The 16,875-nt window shown below is 38.3% G+C and overlaps 1 protein-coding gene across 7 annotated transcripts in view; it reads left to right on the top strand.

The window, feature by feature from the left end:
- CLEC16A (C-type lectin domain containing 16A) overlaps positions 1 to 16,602 on the top strand; it is a 63,429-nt gene extending 46,827 nt beyond the window's left edge. For 2 of the 7 annotated variants that reach the window (XM_032125595.1, XM_032125594.1), the window contains 3 exons: positions 15 to 161; positions 5,800 to 5,919; positions 9,741 to 16,602. In XM_032125595.1, coding sequence (XP_031981486.1) covers positions 15 to 161; positions 5,800 to 5,919; positions 9,741 to 10,081 — 608 coding nt within the window. In that variant the 3' untranslated portion in view covers positions 10,082 to 16,602. Of the gene's footprint in view, positions 1 to 14; positions 162 to 5,795; positions 5,995 to 9,740 lie in introns of all 7 variants that reach the window. The other 5 variants (XM_032125602.1, XM_032125599.1, XM_032125598.1 and 2 more) reach the window with 5 other exon arrangements.
- The last annotated feature ends 273 nt before the right edge of the window (positions 16,603 to 16,875 follow it).

Genomic DNA, 16,875 nt, shown 5'->3' with positions numbered 1-16,875 from the left:
GTCCTGTTTTGCAGGCTTTGCTGTAGCCCAGTGCATAAATCAGCACAGTGCATCCCCACTCTCGTCACCATCCCCTTCCAGTGGCAGTGGCAGTACAGGGCGCTGTGATTCAGTGACTGCAAGCTCAACATCCACTCCTTCTGCTGCTCAGAGCCCAGCAGGTATTCACTCACCATCTTCAGCCTAGGCACTAAGGGATACAGGGTAGTTTGTTGTAAAATTAAGGTACTATGTTATTGAATTAAAAGCAGTAGGGCTTTATGGTTTTAGATCATTTCATCAACTAAGCCAATTAAAAGTAAATTGTGGTACAAATTGCAGTCATCTCTTCAGCTGTCTGGAACTCTAAACACTTGGCATCTTTCAGTAGAGATTTTAAGTACTAGTGAAGAAACTCCTAGCACATACAGTTTACAATGTTGTGGGGGGCTTTTTGTTGGTGGTTTTTTTTAACTGAAGTATTACTTTGAATAAATCTTTTATGTAAACTGTTAGCCTTTCACCTTAGTGGATAAGTTGATTTCCACATGAAGCAGCTTTTTTTGAACTGGGTGACATTTGCTTTTGTGTGTTTATCTGATTCTCATGTTAATTAGTAATAAGGGGCCACATATGAAATATTCGAAAATAGTTATTTAGGATGTTAATATTGTAAAGTTTTTGCAATAATGCTCTTGTGGCTGAACACCTCCATGTTTCAGGAGGCTGTTTCATTGGTGTAGAAGAGGCTGCAGTATAAATAGACTGACAGTGGAATTTTCACAAATGTAGGTTGCATGTGTTTGCATTGGTCAGTATATTTAGTGGATGTGCCTAAACTGGAACTTCGTGTTGCATTAATCCTCCTTTCTATGTAGTAATTGTAGAGAATCTTGTAACACTGTCTGTTCTGAGGGCAAATTGTGTGAGGCAAAGGCTCAGGCTGAAGACTAAACAAGAAATAAATCCTGAAGGGTGCATACTGAAATGCTTTCATGCTAGAAGTGACCTACTCTACCTCATTTTGGTTATAAAACAGTAGAGGTAACTTGATTCTCAAGACCTTTTCAAGCAAGCCATCATTTAATGGTCTCTTCCAATGTCGATCACTCCTTGAGAGGGTTGTTGTGGCTATGCCTTCTAAGACATGCTGTTTTGCCTTCATTTTGAAGGCCCATCTGTATCTAAAATTTGTTGCAGTCCTACAGGAAATGATGCAACCTTTGTTAGGTATTGAGTGTTTTTAGGTTTCACTGAACAGTGTCAGCAGATCAATGTGGATTTTATGTTTAAAGTGAGTATCCCTGCAAGAAATACTGCTGGAAAGGGTGCTGATGAAGTTAATGAACAACAAATACGTAAAGCATTCTAGCACCGAGACTCTAGATTAAAAAGCATGTATTAGCTTGAGAAACTAACACCTAGTCAAAATAGTCCTGCAATATATGTAATTTCAGAATAAAATTTGGAACATTTTTTCTATATACCATCTATTCAAAACTTTGGAAGGCCCTCCTTTTATTTTCTCTGTTGGCAGGTGATTGCTCTTGATGGCCCAGGTAATATCTAGTCATTGTACAAAGAAGTGCTGTCATTTGTCAGAACACTCAGGCTGGATTGGCGCTACAAGAAAACATTAGTTTGATGACATGTTTCTCCTGTAAAAAGGCTCATGTACAGTGTCCTTTGCTGTATTTGAGTCCTCTGTGATCAGGAAGAGAAATGCAACTACAGGTTCTTTCCAATAGTGGCTAAGAGAAAACTGGTAAAAGGAATGAAAATGAAGAATATATTATTTTTGTTCGTATAAGCAATGTGCTAGTTCATACAAATATCAAGCAAGACAATTTCTGACTGAGGTCTTTCAAGCCCATATAATCTGGCTTCTATGAAAAAAATTTATAGATCCAGAACATACAGTTACTCATCAAGCATAAAAAGATAGTCAATTATTGAAGAATAATCATAGACTGTTAGTTAACAAAATTACAGTCTACTTACACAGTGTGTTGGCATTTGTGTAACATAAAATTCTGTTTGTTTTTCTTGCAATTTAAAAAGCCTGATGACAGGAGGCTGCTCATTGGTTTCCAAAAAAGAAAAACAGCAACAATAAACCCCAAACTCTTCCCTACCCTTCTCACCCCCAAAAATAAAAATAATGAAGAAAACCCAAACCAAAACCGGAGGAAAAGTATTTTGAAATGCCTGGTTTCAGTATGCACTTTACCAGTTAGGTTGCATGAACTGCCCACCTTGACCTTCATTGTGACTTAATCATTAAAGTATGTGTAAAATGGTACGTGTTGTGCAGGAAAACAGTGTCTGGGTGCACTTTGATTTTGTTTGTTTGCCTGAGATCTAGGCACACTGATGTGATGCTTTAGCAAATGTAGCTGTGAGGATCCACTTCTGTGCCCTACCACTGAGCACAGTCACCTTCAGCAAAGTCAGAGGAAATGACCCTGACAAAGTGCATCAGCTGCTTCAGTCCCAGATCAGCAGCTTGCACTAACCTGCTGCAGGGATGGCTTTTGAGCTCAGCTTCTGGATTTTCTTCTGCTCAGAGGGCAGTTGCAAAGAGGAAGACAGTGACTGTAGGTACATGAGCAGGTATTTCGTTGCGATAGGATAATGCACAGTTGGTACTGAGGTGCATATATGTGGCTTAGGGATTTTGCTGGACCATATTTGCTCTGACCTTTAGGACCAAGAATCCCTGCCATGTATGTGTTTGTTCAAAGGACCAGTGATGAGTTCAGACTAATATGTTGCTATTAATGTTTGAAATGTATTTGGTGCATAGTTGCAGCATAGCTTATAGTTTCTTTTCCTTGTAAAAGAATCTCATTAATGCACAGAAACTGTTCCTAAAGTCAGACTAAAGCAGTAAGTGTGCATAATTCTTCAAAGTTGCTGCCCTGGTCTGTACCAAACTGCTTAGTGCAGTCGCAGGCAATAATGAACAAGTAGTGGCTTAAAACCTGTGGCTGAGTGTCTGACAGTGTCTCAAGGTCCTTATCACAGACTAGTGAGAATTCTGAAATCCCTGGAGCTAGGTCTTTTGGGGGTGAGAATGCAGGTAGGGTTTTCCCCAACCTCTGGAGCTCTGTTGACACTTTTTGCTAATACTCAGTGTCAGATCAGTACTGTGGTTTTATTCTTGGGATCAGTGTTTCTGCATTAACTGATTGACCAGTTTACTGCAAGTTTGAATGTTCTCCCTTTTGTAGTACTTATATGTAATTGTGATCTTTAGTGGAAGCTTGCCAGGAACGTGGCATGAAAGAGAGGGTCTGTTTAGCATGTGTGGGCTTATGCATGAAGAGAACTCTGTTGAAATAGGTGACAGTGCCATGAGCACTGTCTATATTCTATCAGGTCATACTGACCACTGAGCTGGGATCTGGAAACAATTGTTGGTATTCACCCACTTCAATGTAAAACACTGATTTTTCCCTTAGCTTAACCAGTTGAGGATGGTTGAAACTGAACTGCCTTACTCTGCTGTGAAGCAGAAGAGGAGACTTGCATGATGTGAAGTGGCTCCTTTGAGGAGGAAATAACCAGTAGCTGATGAGCAGCAAGCAGTTACCAAAATCTGTTTTATGTCCCAAGATAGCACGTCACTGCTGCTGCCATCTGTCACATTTGAGTCTGTCTCATTCCCCATTCCATTTTGAACACACACAAACATGTAGGAGCTCTCTGCCCCTCCTTCCCTGCTCCCCTGTTTGTTCTGCCACCTGCTCAAGCTGTTGAGCATGAACAGCATCCTGGGTTGCTTAGGAACTTCAGACAAGGCCAGACAAGATAAAGGGGAGATGCCTATGTGGACTTCAAGGAAGCTACCTCAACTACCTTCCTTAAGAGCAACATCTTAAAGCAAACAGCTTTTTATACTGTGAACTTGTGATTGTAGTGTCCTAAGCTACTGTCCATTGACAGATTTCAACTGGTCAGGGTTTGATATATTTGAGATGATACTTGTAAATTTCACAGAGTTGTTTCAGAAAATGCGATTTGGAACATAGACACCAATTCTTACATAAAACAGTGATAGATGAGAACAAAATAAAGACAAATTACATGTTAGTTAAGAGAAAATAATGTTACAACATAGAAGCTATATTGATGATTAAACAGCAAAAGAGCTTTCAAAAATGTGTCACAGGAAAAAGTTATGCTAATTCAGCATTTTGTAAAAATAATTTCCTTGTTATCACTACGACCTGCATCAAATAGTCACACAGTGTTGCAACAACTGCTTTGTCATGAGTGCATTAAACCCCTATGACTCCCGAGTTTATTTGCTATCCTACTTAGTAGGTGTCACACTGCTTTATGGCACAGATATTTTAAAGCCTAGCAACTCCTCTATTTGCAGTGTTTGGGAATTAAGCTTAGCCCTTTACAAGATTACTGTTCTTTAAAGAAAGCAGAATGCCTAGCAAGACAGAAAAAACAGTATCAGGTTCTACAAGTGCTGCTACCAGGTTGGTTTTTTCCTTTGTATTTACATTTTTTTTTATTATTATTATCATGTCCTTTTGAAGTGCTGTTATGCATAAGGTGGAAATGTTCTCGTTAGGCAGATTTTAGTCATCAAGTTTCAGAGCTTAGAATACAGTCATGTCTTGGCTACCCTTGCTGGAACTGTGCACTTCTTTAAAGTGCTTGTTTTTATGTATGCCAAGGGTTAGATATAGAAGCTCTCTTACTGTAAGTTAGCAGTCTTCCAGAATTATGAATGTGTTAATGTCATCTGTATTGTATTTTATTACTTTCTTAAACTGTCGTAACTTTTAAAAAGCAGTTGGCTTCAGTACTTAAGAAAATGTTTACATCGGAGCAATAGATAAAGAGGACTTCACAAGGCACTGATCTGTGCCACTTATGCTGTATTTTGTGCTTCTGGCAGGTATTGATGATAAAAGATCTAAAATAAGAACTAAGAGCTGTCCCTTGTTGCAGAGAACATATTGGATTCCAGTCTGTAAAATTAAATTTCCATTCCAAGGAGAGGATGATTAGTCAAGCATGGAGAGCTTATAAGAGCTAAGAGCACTGCATGCCTTCCTATTGAAACCATCTCTGTCTCTTCCCTCTATAATTAGTAATGCAAATGTGGTTTGACCTCCTGTTCTTTGATGCTCTAGTAATTTTCTGACTAGGTGAGGAAGTACTTTTGTTCTTAGAAAGTTTCTTTTCTAGGAACTTTCTATGCACAAAGCATCATCATCTGAACTGCTGCTATCTTTTCAAGCCCTGTGTTTGGCTTTTTCACAAACCAAATGTAAATGCTAATGTTGGATTTGAGAATAGTAGGGCTGAATGGTCTGAAGTGTTGTCACCAGCACAGCACTGCACCTCATATAATTTATGGTAAGGGGAAAGGAGAATAATTCTGTGTCACCAGAATTTGTGGTAAATAACTTCTCTCAAGGTTTCTAAAGCAGGTGAGTAGATTGTAATGCAAATAAATACCTGCCAGCCCTCCTTGGTGTAAGTGCTGTTGGTATTGCTAGATATAGCCCAAACTTATGAACGTTTTCGGATAGGAAGCAAAAAATTAAATTCATTTAAGCTCATTTATTTCTAAAGAATGAATACTTCCAGCTTCAGAAGTATTTCCCAAACCTAGAAAGCTCTTAGTGTGGTATCAAATTGTATTCAAGGTACCAGCAGTTATGGGTGTGTCCTTGTCACTTATTCTTGTTGCTGCTCTAACATTTATCCTTTGTCTCCATTCCAGTTTCCCTTCCCTGTGTCATTGTTCAAGCCTCTGTATGATTTCTGGCTGTGTTTCCCTCTAGTAAGGTCTGGCAGGAAAGGACGCCGGCGGGTGTTTAGTCTGTCGGAGGCTGACAGTCACGGTGGACACTGGGTTTAGGCCTTCCAGCAGCAGCTGCAGCAGAAACTCCCGCAATACCCACTCAGGCAGGTTCCTCCATAAGCCTTCACAAGCCCATAACACTCAATAGAACATATTTGCTTTCCAGCAATGACAGTGAGGTAGGAAACTGAAGAAAGCATCATAATATTTGTCTCTGCATTTTGTTTTGGGAGAACTGTAGAGCAATAATGAGCTGTTTCTGAAAGCCTTGTCTGCAGCTTCTCCCGTGTCTCTGGGCTCTCTTGCCAAAGGTGGAAATTGTTCTATCAAGCCTCCAGCTTCAAAGCAGCCATGTCTTCATTTGCACAGGGCAGCCGTGGCTGTAGTGAAATTTAGTAAGCACAGGCTCCTGAATGGATTGTAATGCAGGTCCTTGGCCAACAGCAAGGAATCTATTTATAGTGCAGGTGAAATGGACAGGCATTCAGCATAAGACTGTTCCTGGACTCTGATGGCACAAGCTTAATATTTCTGTGATCATCAAGCTCTGGCAGATTAGTTTATGGACTGTTTAATTGTCCTCACCTGAGGAGGTGAGGAGGGGGAGCAGATGCAAAAAAGTATGGAAATACACTTCAGATGACCTTTGTTATATAATCTATTTTAACTTGTATCTAATTAATTTCTTTTGTTACTATCATGGCATGAAGATACTTTGCTAATATTATATGAACACCCTTTTCCATCTTTATAAATTTAATTTGCAACTTTTTGCTTAATGTCTTGTTTGTTTTTTGTTACTTTTTCATAGTATGTTGCTGTACCAGCTTAGGACACTTCTCTGTGGGTGATACTCATTCTTTCCTTTTTCTGTTCTTTTCTATCTTCTTTCACAATAATCCTTCTTAACATCAGTTATATAACAGAAGTTGAGTTGTTCTAGTTGGGATTTTTTGCTCTAATGATAATCTTGGTAGCATTAAAGAAGTGCTGAAAAACGTGTAAGGCTGCTGAAAGCTCTGCATCCAAACAGCTACTAATACCCCAAAACTTGCAAAATTACACCTTGTTTTCAGTAAGTACAATAAGTTTGGAGATGTGAAAGGCTGTTTGTTAGAACTGAATGTTAAGATCGGAACCATTTTAAGAAACTGACTTCACTCTCCCTGGTTTTGTTGCAGATCTGGCATATATTTTGTGCCAGAGAATTCTTGCCTCAATACGTGGAGGCTGGGCAGAGATAAATAGAAATGCTGTCTTCTAGTATTGGGTGATAACCTTTTGATATCTAAGATTAGAGCATATCTTAGTGACTAGTGGTTTTATCCAGGGAAAAATTACAATTATTTTTTTTCTTTCTATCCAAAAGTCAAACCGAAACAAAGTCTTGGGAGTTAAGAGTTTCTTGAAAGCCAGTTAGTATTTTTATATGCAGTATAAAGGGAAGTTCCAGATAATGGGTAGAGAAATTAATCTGTAAACATGCTGGGTACATGAAACTCTTTAGGAGCAAGAGCTTGGTACCTGCTTAGAGGTAGATATTCTTGTGAGCTCTCGACCACGTTCAGAACTCTCCCTCCTCCACCCCTTTTGTGTGTTGGGATTTGCCTTCTGGTCATTTTGGCAGGAGTGCCACCCTGGGTTACAGCAATGGGCCACTGTTCCCCAAAATCCAGTGCCAGGGTGACAGAATTGAGGCTGGCAGTGACTAAGGACATAACGAGAGGAGAGAGATCAGCTTCTAGCAATAGTAAATAAAAGCTGCAGGGAAGCAGAGGAGAGCTCTAATCTTGTATTCTCTACAAATGCTGCCACTGAAATACTGGGCAGTATGTTCTGGTTACATTTTTTTATATTTTTCTTGATTCTGAATGCTTTTTGAGACTTTGTGTGGAAGGTTTGGACTTGTTAACTCCAGATACTTTTTTTTATGGAGACTTTTTCAAATACTTTGTTTGTGGCATTAAGAAGGGAGTCACTTTAGCATTAACTTAGAGCCTACCTGGGAGAATTTGGGGACAATCCAGCATAACAAGAGAATATGTATGTCTTTCATGATTTCAGTAAATGCAAGTATTAAGAAAATACATTGATATTCTGTTGGGAGAGGGGAAGGAATGATTTAAGAAATGAAGTGCAGATTCAGAAGTTAAATAGAACCGCAATAGAAATTTGCTGTATATAACATTCTGAGCAGAATGCCATTGATTGATAATACTTTACTTACCAGAATGCTTCAGGTTTCTGAATCCTGAATTTTGGTGAATATTCATGCTATAGTGTAAGTAAGATGAAAAATTATCTTGGCAAAGAACATAAGACTTCATAAATTCAAAAAGCAGAGACTCACTGTTCTGTGCATACTGAAGTGTTAGTGTTTAGCTTGGAATTCAGAGAAATGAGAATGTATTTCATTGTTCTGGCAGTTCATTTTCCATGTGATTCTTGCATCTCTTCCTCTGTTATCAGTTGCTACATTCTCACTGAAGCTTCTTGACAGCTAAAAAGAATCTGTAGGGTTACTTTGAATCTGTCCTTATATTTCAAAAATAACCACTGATGTCCCTTTTATTTAAAAGGAGACTTTTTTACCATCTATAAATCTTGTTTTTATTAAAGCGAGAAGGTTTAGCCACCAATTCAGCACAAAGTACATGTGAGTGGTTTCTGAAGTGAGAATACACCATTGTTTGGGGTTATCTTACCAGAAAGGTAAAAAAAATCAATATTAGTGTTACCCACTGATACCTTACAGATACCCATTCCATTTTCCACTTTGTTTCTCTTTTTTTTCTTTTTTTTTCTTTCGTCTTATGTTCATGCTTTCTGTTCTTTTCCAGGACTAATTGGAATCATATTGAAACGGAAATATTTTTAAGGTCACTGTGTATTAAAACCATAACCTAATTCTTAGCTTCTGTATTCACTACATTGCCTTGTAGACTTTTCTGCAGATGCCTGTACATTTGAACACATGCTGTTTCTTACAAAATCTTTAAAAGTGGTCTGTCTTGAAGCTGGATACCTGTTACTTTAATGGCATCTATTTTTGTAGTCTGAAAAGGAAATATTACCTGACTTCCCTGGGCATACTTGCTCATCTAAGGCTGTATCACCTCATCCCCTCCATTCCTCTCCATCCTGAGTCAAAAGAACAGCTTGCTTGACAGTCCGCTGGGATTTTTAGGGGGAAAGGACAGTACAAATAGCTATTAATGTTGGAGGGATTATAATAATGTGAGAAGGTGCAGCAGCATATCAGTTTTCTGTAGCATTAATGCTTTTTCTCAGTTTTATCAGCTTAGGAGGACAAAACCCCCATGTCTCACAAGGCTGTGTAAAACAGGCCTCTTTTGCAGCACCTTTCAGTTGCAGTAAGGACATTATCCTCCTTCCTCTTCTGCCATAATTCTGCTTTCCATAGTTGAGGTGTTGCTTAAATGTGAATCTGGAGGATGAATTGAGAGAATGACTTCCAAATTTTTGTAAGAAACAGGCCACCTTTTGGGAAAGCTGGCTGTAGAGTGGTTCTTCAGCTTTTTCTTTTATTTCTAAAGATCTTCCTGGTATGGGGTAGTGGTTCATTTTAGTTCATACTAAATACTGGAGAGGTTTTCTTTCCCTCAGTTTCCTCTCTCTTAAATATTCTTAAGAATATTTCTAATATTGCTACATATTCTAATACTAAATGTGTATAATTGTCTGGTTCCTAATTTGAACAGAATCCTGCTGGCATTTTAGGTTATGCCTTTACAATATTTTGGTTTCTTTCTAATTACTAAAAAGTGAATGTGTAAGCATAGTGTTCACAGAACTGCATTTTCCACCCAATTATTCTTGAACACTCATGGATAATGGTATATTGTTAGGCTTAACGTACATATTGACTTGAATATTGATTGTTCTTGGGGTTTTCTTTTCTCAGATGATGCTTCAGCTCCAGAGCAGCCTCTGATGGCCAGTTCCGGTCAGACGATGTTGACTGATGAAACTCTTTCAGCTGTCTCAAAGTCCAGCAAAAATGCTGTAAAAATCAGTGACATAGAAACAGCCAACCTGTCTCCCAGCCTGATTCCTGCACAGCAGCCCACAATATCCTTAATCACAGATGACAACACAGACACGCTGAGTGTGGAGTCGCTCACACTGGTGCCACCAGTTGATCCACACAGCATTCGAACATTCAGCTGCATCCCTCAGGCCTCTTTGCAGTCTGAAGTTGAAGTTGACAAGGTAAAAGAGGTAGAGGAAGAATGTTCTGACTAAAGCCACCATGCAGACTGTAATAAACAGTGAAGGAAGTGCAACCAAATTGTGATTTGCTTTTTCTCTGGGAGTGCAGATACTTCTGGAGGCCTGAGAGGCCTCAAGTCCGCATGAAGGGACCAACTGGTGACAGAGAATGTCAGCAGCTTTTAGAGCCAACATCAGATTCTCAGCATATCTGAACTGGAGAAGAGATAAAAACCCCAAACTTTTGAATCTGGACTAGTTCTTTCCTACCAATTTCTGTTATACAAGAACATGAACGTATTTCAGAGGACCTACTGTCTTTCTAATAGGTACTAATTCATTGTAAAAGGTCTACAGTATTACAGCAGAGTGAAGAGATTTTTGGATACCCAGCTTCATGGTACTGCATTATTACGTCTCTGAAGCGGGAGACATGCCATGGACCAGAAAAAAATTATATATTGTAGGACAGAGGTAAAACTTCCATTTGAGTCAGGGTGTGTTTTTTCAGTTTGGTGTTTGGTTTGGGGTTTTTTTGTGGAGGAGGGTTTTTGGGGTTTTATTTGGGTTTTTTGTTTGGTTGGTTTTGTTTTTTAATCCTGATTTTGTTCATCTTTTGGACGTCTGCACCATACCAGCAGGCTTGGCCACTTTCAGTATTGTCTTTGTAGGACTTCAGACTTCAATATTATGTTTTCTATATGTAATATTTATTTCAAGGCTTGATTCAAAGCTAAGATACAATGCTTGTTCAAATTAACATAAGGGATTTTTGAGACTACTTTAGTCTTTGCTTAGCCAGCTAGAGAGGAATGTAAAATATTTTAAAAGATTGCTATAGCTTGTTTGTTCACTTCTGACAGTCAAATTGCTACACATCTGAGGAATGGTGATATCCCTGCAACTGAAAGACAACTTCAAGAAGCAGACAGAAGCAGTTTTGCTCTAAAGAGATTTTTCAAATTTTTCATAGTCATGTAGGAAGAAGGTCACCATATCTAACTGATAATTCCTTTGCAAGTCTGAACTCGAAAGGTATTGTGTAATTTTTTTTTTCCTGTCTGGGATAATAACCCAGTTAAACAACATTGCTACCTAGAAGGGATTCTGAGTTAACATTACTTCCTAGATCCTGACACCAAGTTGACAGAAAGGGGAAAGGTGTTGATTAAAGTTTGGAATGTTCTTTGCTGATTTAATACATAATTTAACATGAATGGAGTTTAAGATTTTTCATCAATCTCCAGTAAGTTAATTTAAATTAGTAGTAAAATGAGCAGATTGTCATTGCTGGTCTGTTCATAACACTGAATTGGCAATTCCCCAGAGAAGGAGGACTGCTGTTTACTTGATATTGATTTCAGTCACCACTGCAATCTGTTCCCTCATTCTGTCTCTACCACCATTGAGTTCTTATCAAAGAGGTGAATCTGAAAAACTTACCCACTTCCCAGTTGCTTATTGTACCTCTTCCTGGCTGCCATAGGAAATACTTGAAGTGATGTTTCAATGGTATATATATGTATGAGTTTGACTAATTCACAGGTACCACTTTTCTCACTTTTTTCCATCTTCTCCTTCACATAATAATTGAATGTTTGCCAACCAGGTATATGAGGTGTCTGCTACTGAATGCCAGTAATTTTTTTCTTCTTAATAACTTTTCCATGCAGTTTTGTTGATTTCTATTGTTCTGTGATTTCTACTTTCTCTCAAATTGAATTAACTGATACTCTGACCATTCCAGAGTGGCCCAAACTCTAAATGAACTCAGAGTTAGGTGTCCTCAGCACTGCAATGGATTTTGTGTAAAAATTCGACATTGTTGGAATAAGAGCCTACTTTTTGGGTTTTTTGGTCTCATGCTTAGGGTGAATTTGCACTCATGCAGTCACTGTTGCAGGTAACGTGCATGTACCTGAACAAGCCTAGACATCAGCAGCAATTTGGGCACAAGGACCACATGAATTTTTGTTAGCTGAACTGGTTGCAGTCTAGACTTTCTTTAGAATGTTGCAGCATTACACTGTAGTCTCAGTAATATTCTGAAGACCCTTATAAAAAAAGCCTTACTTAATTTGAAAGCATTTTATGTTAGCTGTTAACCTTAAATTCTTGACCTAGATTACACAAAATGCCACTGTGCAGGCTGAGTTCCCTTAAATAGAATTCATTTTAGACAAGAAAACCTTGGTCTTTGTTTATCTCATTTCACATTCAGTTCTAGCAAGATTAGACCCATGCATGAGGAGTCTCTTCAATGCACAAGCATAATCTCATCCCTGGGCTGCACTGCACAAGAAATGGGGCAAAGGGGAAGAAAGTTGACTTTGTACTTTTCGTTACCTTTGAGTGGCTCTTAATTTATCTCATGATCGGTTGTCTAGTGAGAGCTTCACAGGAGATGACTGAGATATTATAATAATATTCCCTATTATTAGGGAAATAGAAGACTACTGTGGAGTCTGCTTCTGGCACAGCCTTGCCCTGCTCGAGTGGTGGTCAGGTGGGATATTTTCCAGCAGCTCTGTCCAAAACTCTCTGCAGAGATGGAATTATAGTAGGAAAGCTCTGACTGCACCAGCTTTACCAACATTGGGTTGTTACATAAACACTGCAGCTGACCTTAAACTCAGACCCTAAATCTGAGTGCCACAGAAGAAATTGATTTTTGACTTTGCTTCTGATATTAAGGCATATGTGTCTAACATTTATGCTTCATGCTGCATTAGGAGACTTCAGAATGCAAAACTGGAGATACCAAAATAATCTGCCACTGGCAATTTTTAAGCTCTGCAAGTACAGAGTTACCCATTTACAATTCCTGGAATGGTGTTATATCTCTTCCTTGTCAGAAAGTCTTATAGGCTATTTCCTTATCTCCCTTTCACTTTAAAAAGGAAATTCACCTGGACACTGCTCTTCTATTATCTATAAATCTTTGGTGCAATTCTCCTGTGCTTGCCTGCTGTGTTGCTCACATTAGCACATCAGCCACAAAAAAAAAAAAATTGATGTGAGTCAGTGTAACATCACTCCCTCTAACCAAATCCAAATACCAAATTGCAAATGAGAGCAGCAATTAAACAACTGGTCATTCAAAAGCCTCACTATTTCAGTGTAATACTGCAGATGGAGGTAGAATCACTGTAAGTATAGCAATGTTTCAGAGCAAAATGTCAAAATTTTGGAGATATGCTAAATTCTCTGTGTATTCATAGAGGCTGTGCCTGTCTTCAGTCATGTTCTGTCAACACAATTCTATTCTCTTCCTTTTGTGAAGCCAAAGAAGCCAGGGCATACTTAATGTTACTTTGTTACTTTATGGTTGGTGTTTCTTATTTTACCAAATTTTACGTAACTGTTACTTGTTGAGCTATGTGTTGCCTTCACACTGTTAGGTCTCACTGCTTCTTGCTGGTCTCCTTTGCTTTTCTGTCATCCAGTGTAGAGCAAAGAACCAGCTGAGCTTTTCATTTGTGAAGTGAGTATGTGAGCAGGTAATTTGGTAAAGAAAGGGAGGGAGGAAGCCCCAGTGCCCAGTTCTGATGTCTGCTTCACTATGTGAGTAATCCTTGTAGTGTAGAACTTGGATGGAAAACTGAGTTGTTTTGCAGAAGTTCTTTGATACAGAATGAAACCAAAGGTGAAGCTTCCTGTGCTTCATTTCACAAGCTGTTTGTATTAAACCAAATTCATTAGATCATGTGTATTAGTACTAAAAGCTGTGTTTTGTCTATGAAGTCATGAATTATATAAACTATAAGGACTGAGCTCATTTGTATTCTCCACTGCTAAGTCATGATAAACTAAAATTCTGATTACTCTTCCTTAAATTAAGCTGAGCTTAAAAAAGGAAAGATATAAAATCACACCTGCTGAAGAAGCTCCTCAGTATTCTTAGTTTTACAACGCAGTTGGAATTTTTGCTTGAAGTAACTTGGAAACATTGGGAATATCTTCCAGAGTTCATTTATTCCTTTGCAATATTGTTGCTAAAGGACAGTCAGGTATGTAACATTTAAAAAAAATCTTCTTCCATATCCAGAATTTAAGACACTGTATTTGGAGTTTAAGTCAGTGAGACAGAATGCAGGAGGAAATAAGGTTCCTTCCTGGATTTGAAGTATTTTGGTTTGTAAAATTTGAAAAGTGAGAGTTAAAATAGTTTGTTTATGGCAAAATTTACCATCATCAGGATTAAATTACTGTGATTTTATTTCCTAACTAAGCAGTAAGATATGAGTGACTGTAATTCCCACACTTACTGCAAGTGTCTTGGGATGATTATTTCAAGCAATCCAGGAATTCAGTAATTGCCCTGGAATTGAGTGTCATTTCACTAGCAGTAAAATAAACTTTATGCTTGAAGACATAGTTAAGCTATCAGACAGGCAGATCAAACTGTATGTGTAAGGATGAAGCCACTTCATAAAAGTAAACCCTTCACTCACGTGGTCCTGTCACACTGTGGTGTAATCAGTCACTTCACTGCACAGTACAGGGAGCTCCAGGAGCAGTGGCACTGACTTCCAGGGAGTAGTAGTCAATAAAACCCCACCAGGCTAAACATTCTGCTGTTGTCTCCACTAACCAGCTTAGTTAAATTGCTTTTAAAAGAACATTGCCCAGGCAGGCAGCTGCTGTCTGGGAAAATGAGTGGTTTAATCCTGTAGTTGAATCAGAGATCTGCAGAGACATCTGTTGGGGGCAGGGAGATCGAGACCTTTTGCCTCAAAGATAATTAGTCTCCTACTTTCAGACAGCCTAATGTAGCCACCTAAATATATGTTGAAAATTTTTGTCTTAACTGCTACTGTCCTTCTTCTTGAAAGAGTTTTCTGGTTTGTCCCTGGTTCACCACCACTGCCCTACCCTAGGATATCACTCACCTGGGCACTGCTCTTCTATCATCTAGCAATCTTTGGGGTAGTTCTGTGCTTGCCTGCTGTGTTTCTCTTGACCTTTCCCAACATTTGCAGCATGAATTAGAAACAAATAGAATAACTCTTCCCATCTCCTATTGGATTCTGAAAAGCAGATGGTGATCCAAGCAGGGCTTGCTAGGGTGGGATGTTTTTAGGGGTTGGGAGGGGGGAAGTGCTTGGGGGTTTTTCTGCTGCTCAGGACTTGAGCAGCAACAAAGACATAGGAGATGCAGTTCTTGACTGAGTCTCAATCAGAGGGTTCTTTCATATGGAAACATATTTTTATATTGTATTTGTACAGAATTTTCCCTATTTTGATCTCCCAACATTTTTAGATGTGCGTGCTGCTCAGATTTGATTTCTTTTGCAAGGTGTTATAAAATATATATTTTGTGTTTGTTAATGTATTATAAATATAAAGCTAAATTTTGGTTGTCTAATAAATGTGCACTGTGGTGGTACCTGGTTTATTGTTTTGCTGACTTGAATTCATTGGTTCTTAATATGAAAAGGAAAAACTTGTTATTGTTGGGACTGTCTTGTTAGCATAAATAAATGTGTGGAGTGCATCTATTTTATAACTAACTAAAAAGGGCTTAAGCAGGTAATGACTAAGAATACTTGATAACAAAAGTTAGAGTTAAGGTTCAGACTAGTTCACAGGATTCTTTTAAGATCATAATCTGAAGATTCATGAGACTTTTTATCTTGTTCCCCATTACTTTCGGTTATGGATACTCATACTAAAGTGAGTTAAGGACACATAGTAATTGCAATCTGATAACTTCAGTATGTGTGAGAAGATCCGAAGGTTAGTGTTTGGGTGTATTTAGGGACTAACTGTGGCAGAAATATTTACAATGAACATGAAGATTTTTTTAAAGATTGAGAATAGATTCAAGTGTGCAAATTTATAGACTATTACAATGTCTAGGAGCTTTGTTTTGCCCAGGGACAGCACTGAATAGACATTGTCGCAACTTCAGGAAGCCCTCTGGAAGCATTACGAACCTTAGAAGATAACTTTAGGCATCTCCACTTGTGAATAGCTGTGTTGATATTTTTGTTGCGAACTTTTTCCTTCATTTTTAGCTGTTTTGTAAGTTTGATTGTTTTCAGTGCAAAGAAGGAGAAATGTATTTTTCTAGAAGAATGACTGTACCTGGGATTTAAGCACTACAAAAAGCATTTAATTAACATGAAGAGCTGTTCTCCTATGAAGTATATTTCAAAAAGTTATGTCTGAAATGTAGTTCACTGGAGGAAAAAAAAGTCCTGAACATGCACTTACATGTTCATGGAAAAAAGCCCAAACACAGTGTGAATTGAGTTCTGAAATGTCTTTCTACAGGCAATAAGTATTAATTATTTAATGTAAGTTATGTTAGAAGTTTGAAGTAAATGTGATAATATCGTATGTTAATTTAAAGAAAAATGTAACTGTCTGGGAAGGGAGTGAAATTAGAAAATACTGGTGTGTGTTTCTGAAATCCAGATTTCTGTAGCTGAGTCTGTATTTGCTGGCATTGATCATTTGTCATGGCTATTGAAAACTTGGACAAGAACAAGGAATAGACCTTTCTTTGTAAATGGAACTTGGCAATAAAAATGGTGTTACCAAGAAAACTTCCTTCCCTTTCATGTTCTGTTGCTGCATTTTGATGCACAAGCACATCCAAAAGCAGTGAAAGGCAAAATTGCAGAACCTTTTATTTAGAAGCTTTTATTTAGAAGCATGTTGTGCATATGCCAATCTCAAGCATTTTCATCTTTAAGCCAGGGTAATTTGCACTGTGTATGCAGGAAAGACATACCAGGAGAGGGAACAGAACCAAGCCTGGAAGAGTGATGGAAAGTAGATGAAACCAAGGGTTAAGAGTGGCTGGGCAACATCTAAAA

This window comes from Corvus moneduloides, chromosome 16, assembly GCF_009650955.1.
Source record: "Corvus moneduloides isolate bCorMon1 chromosome 16, bCorMon1.pri, whole genome shotgun sequence".
Lineage (NCBI taxonomy): Eukaryota > Metazoa > Chordata > Aves > Passeriformes > Corvidae > Corvus > Corvus moneduloides.
Note: the sequence above shows the minus strand (reverse complement) of the source record. Positions and strands in the feature narration are given on the sequence as shown.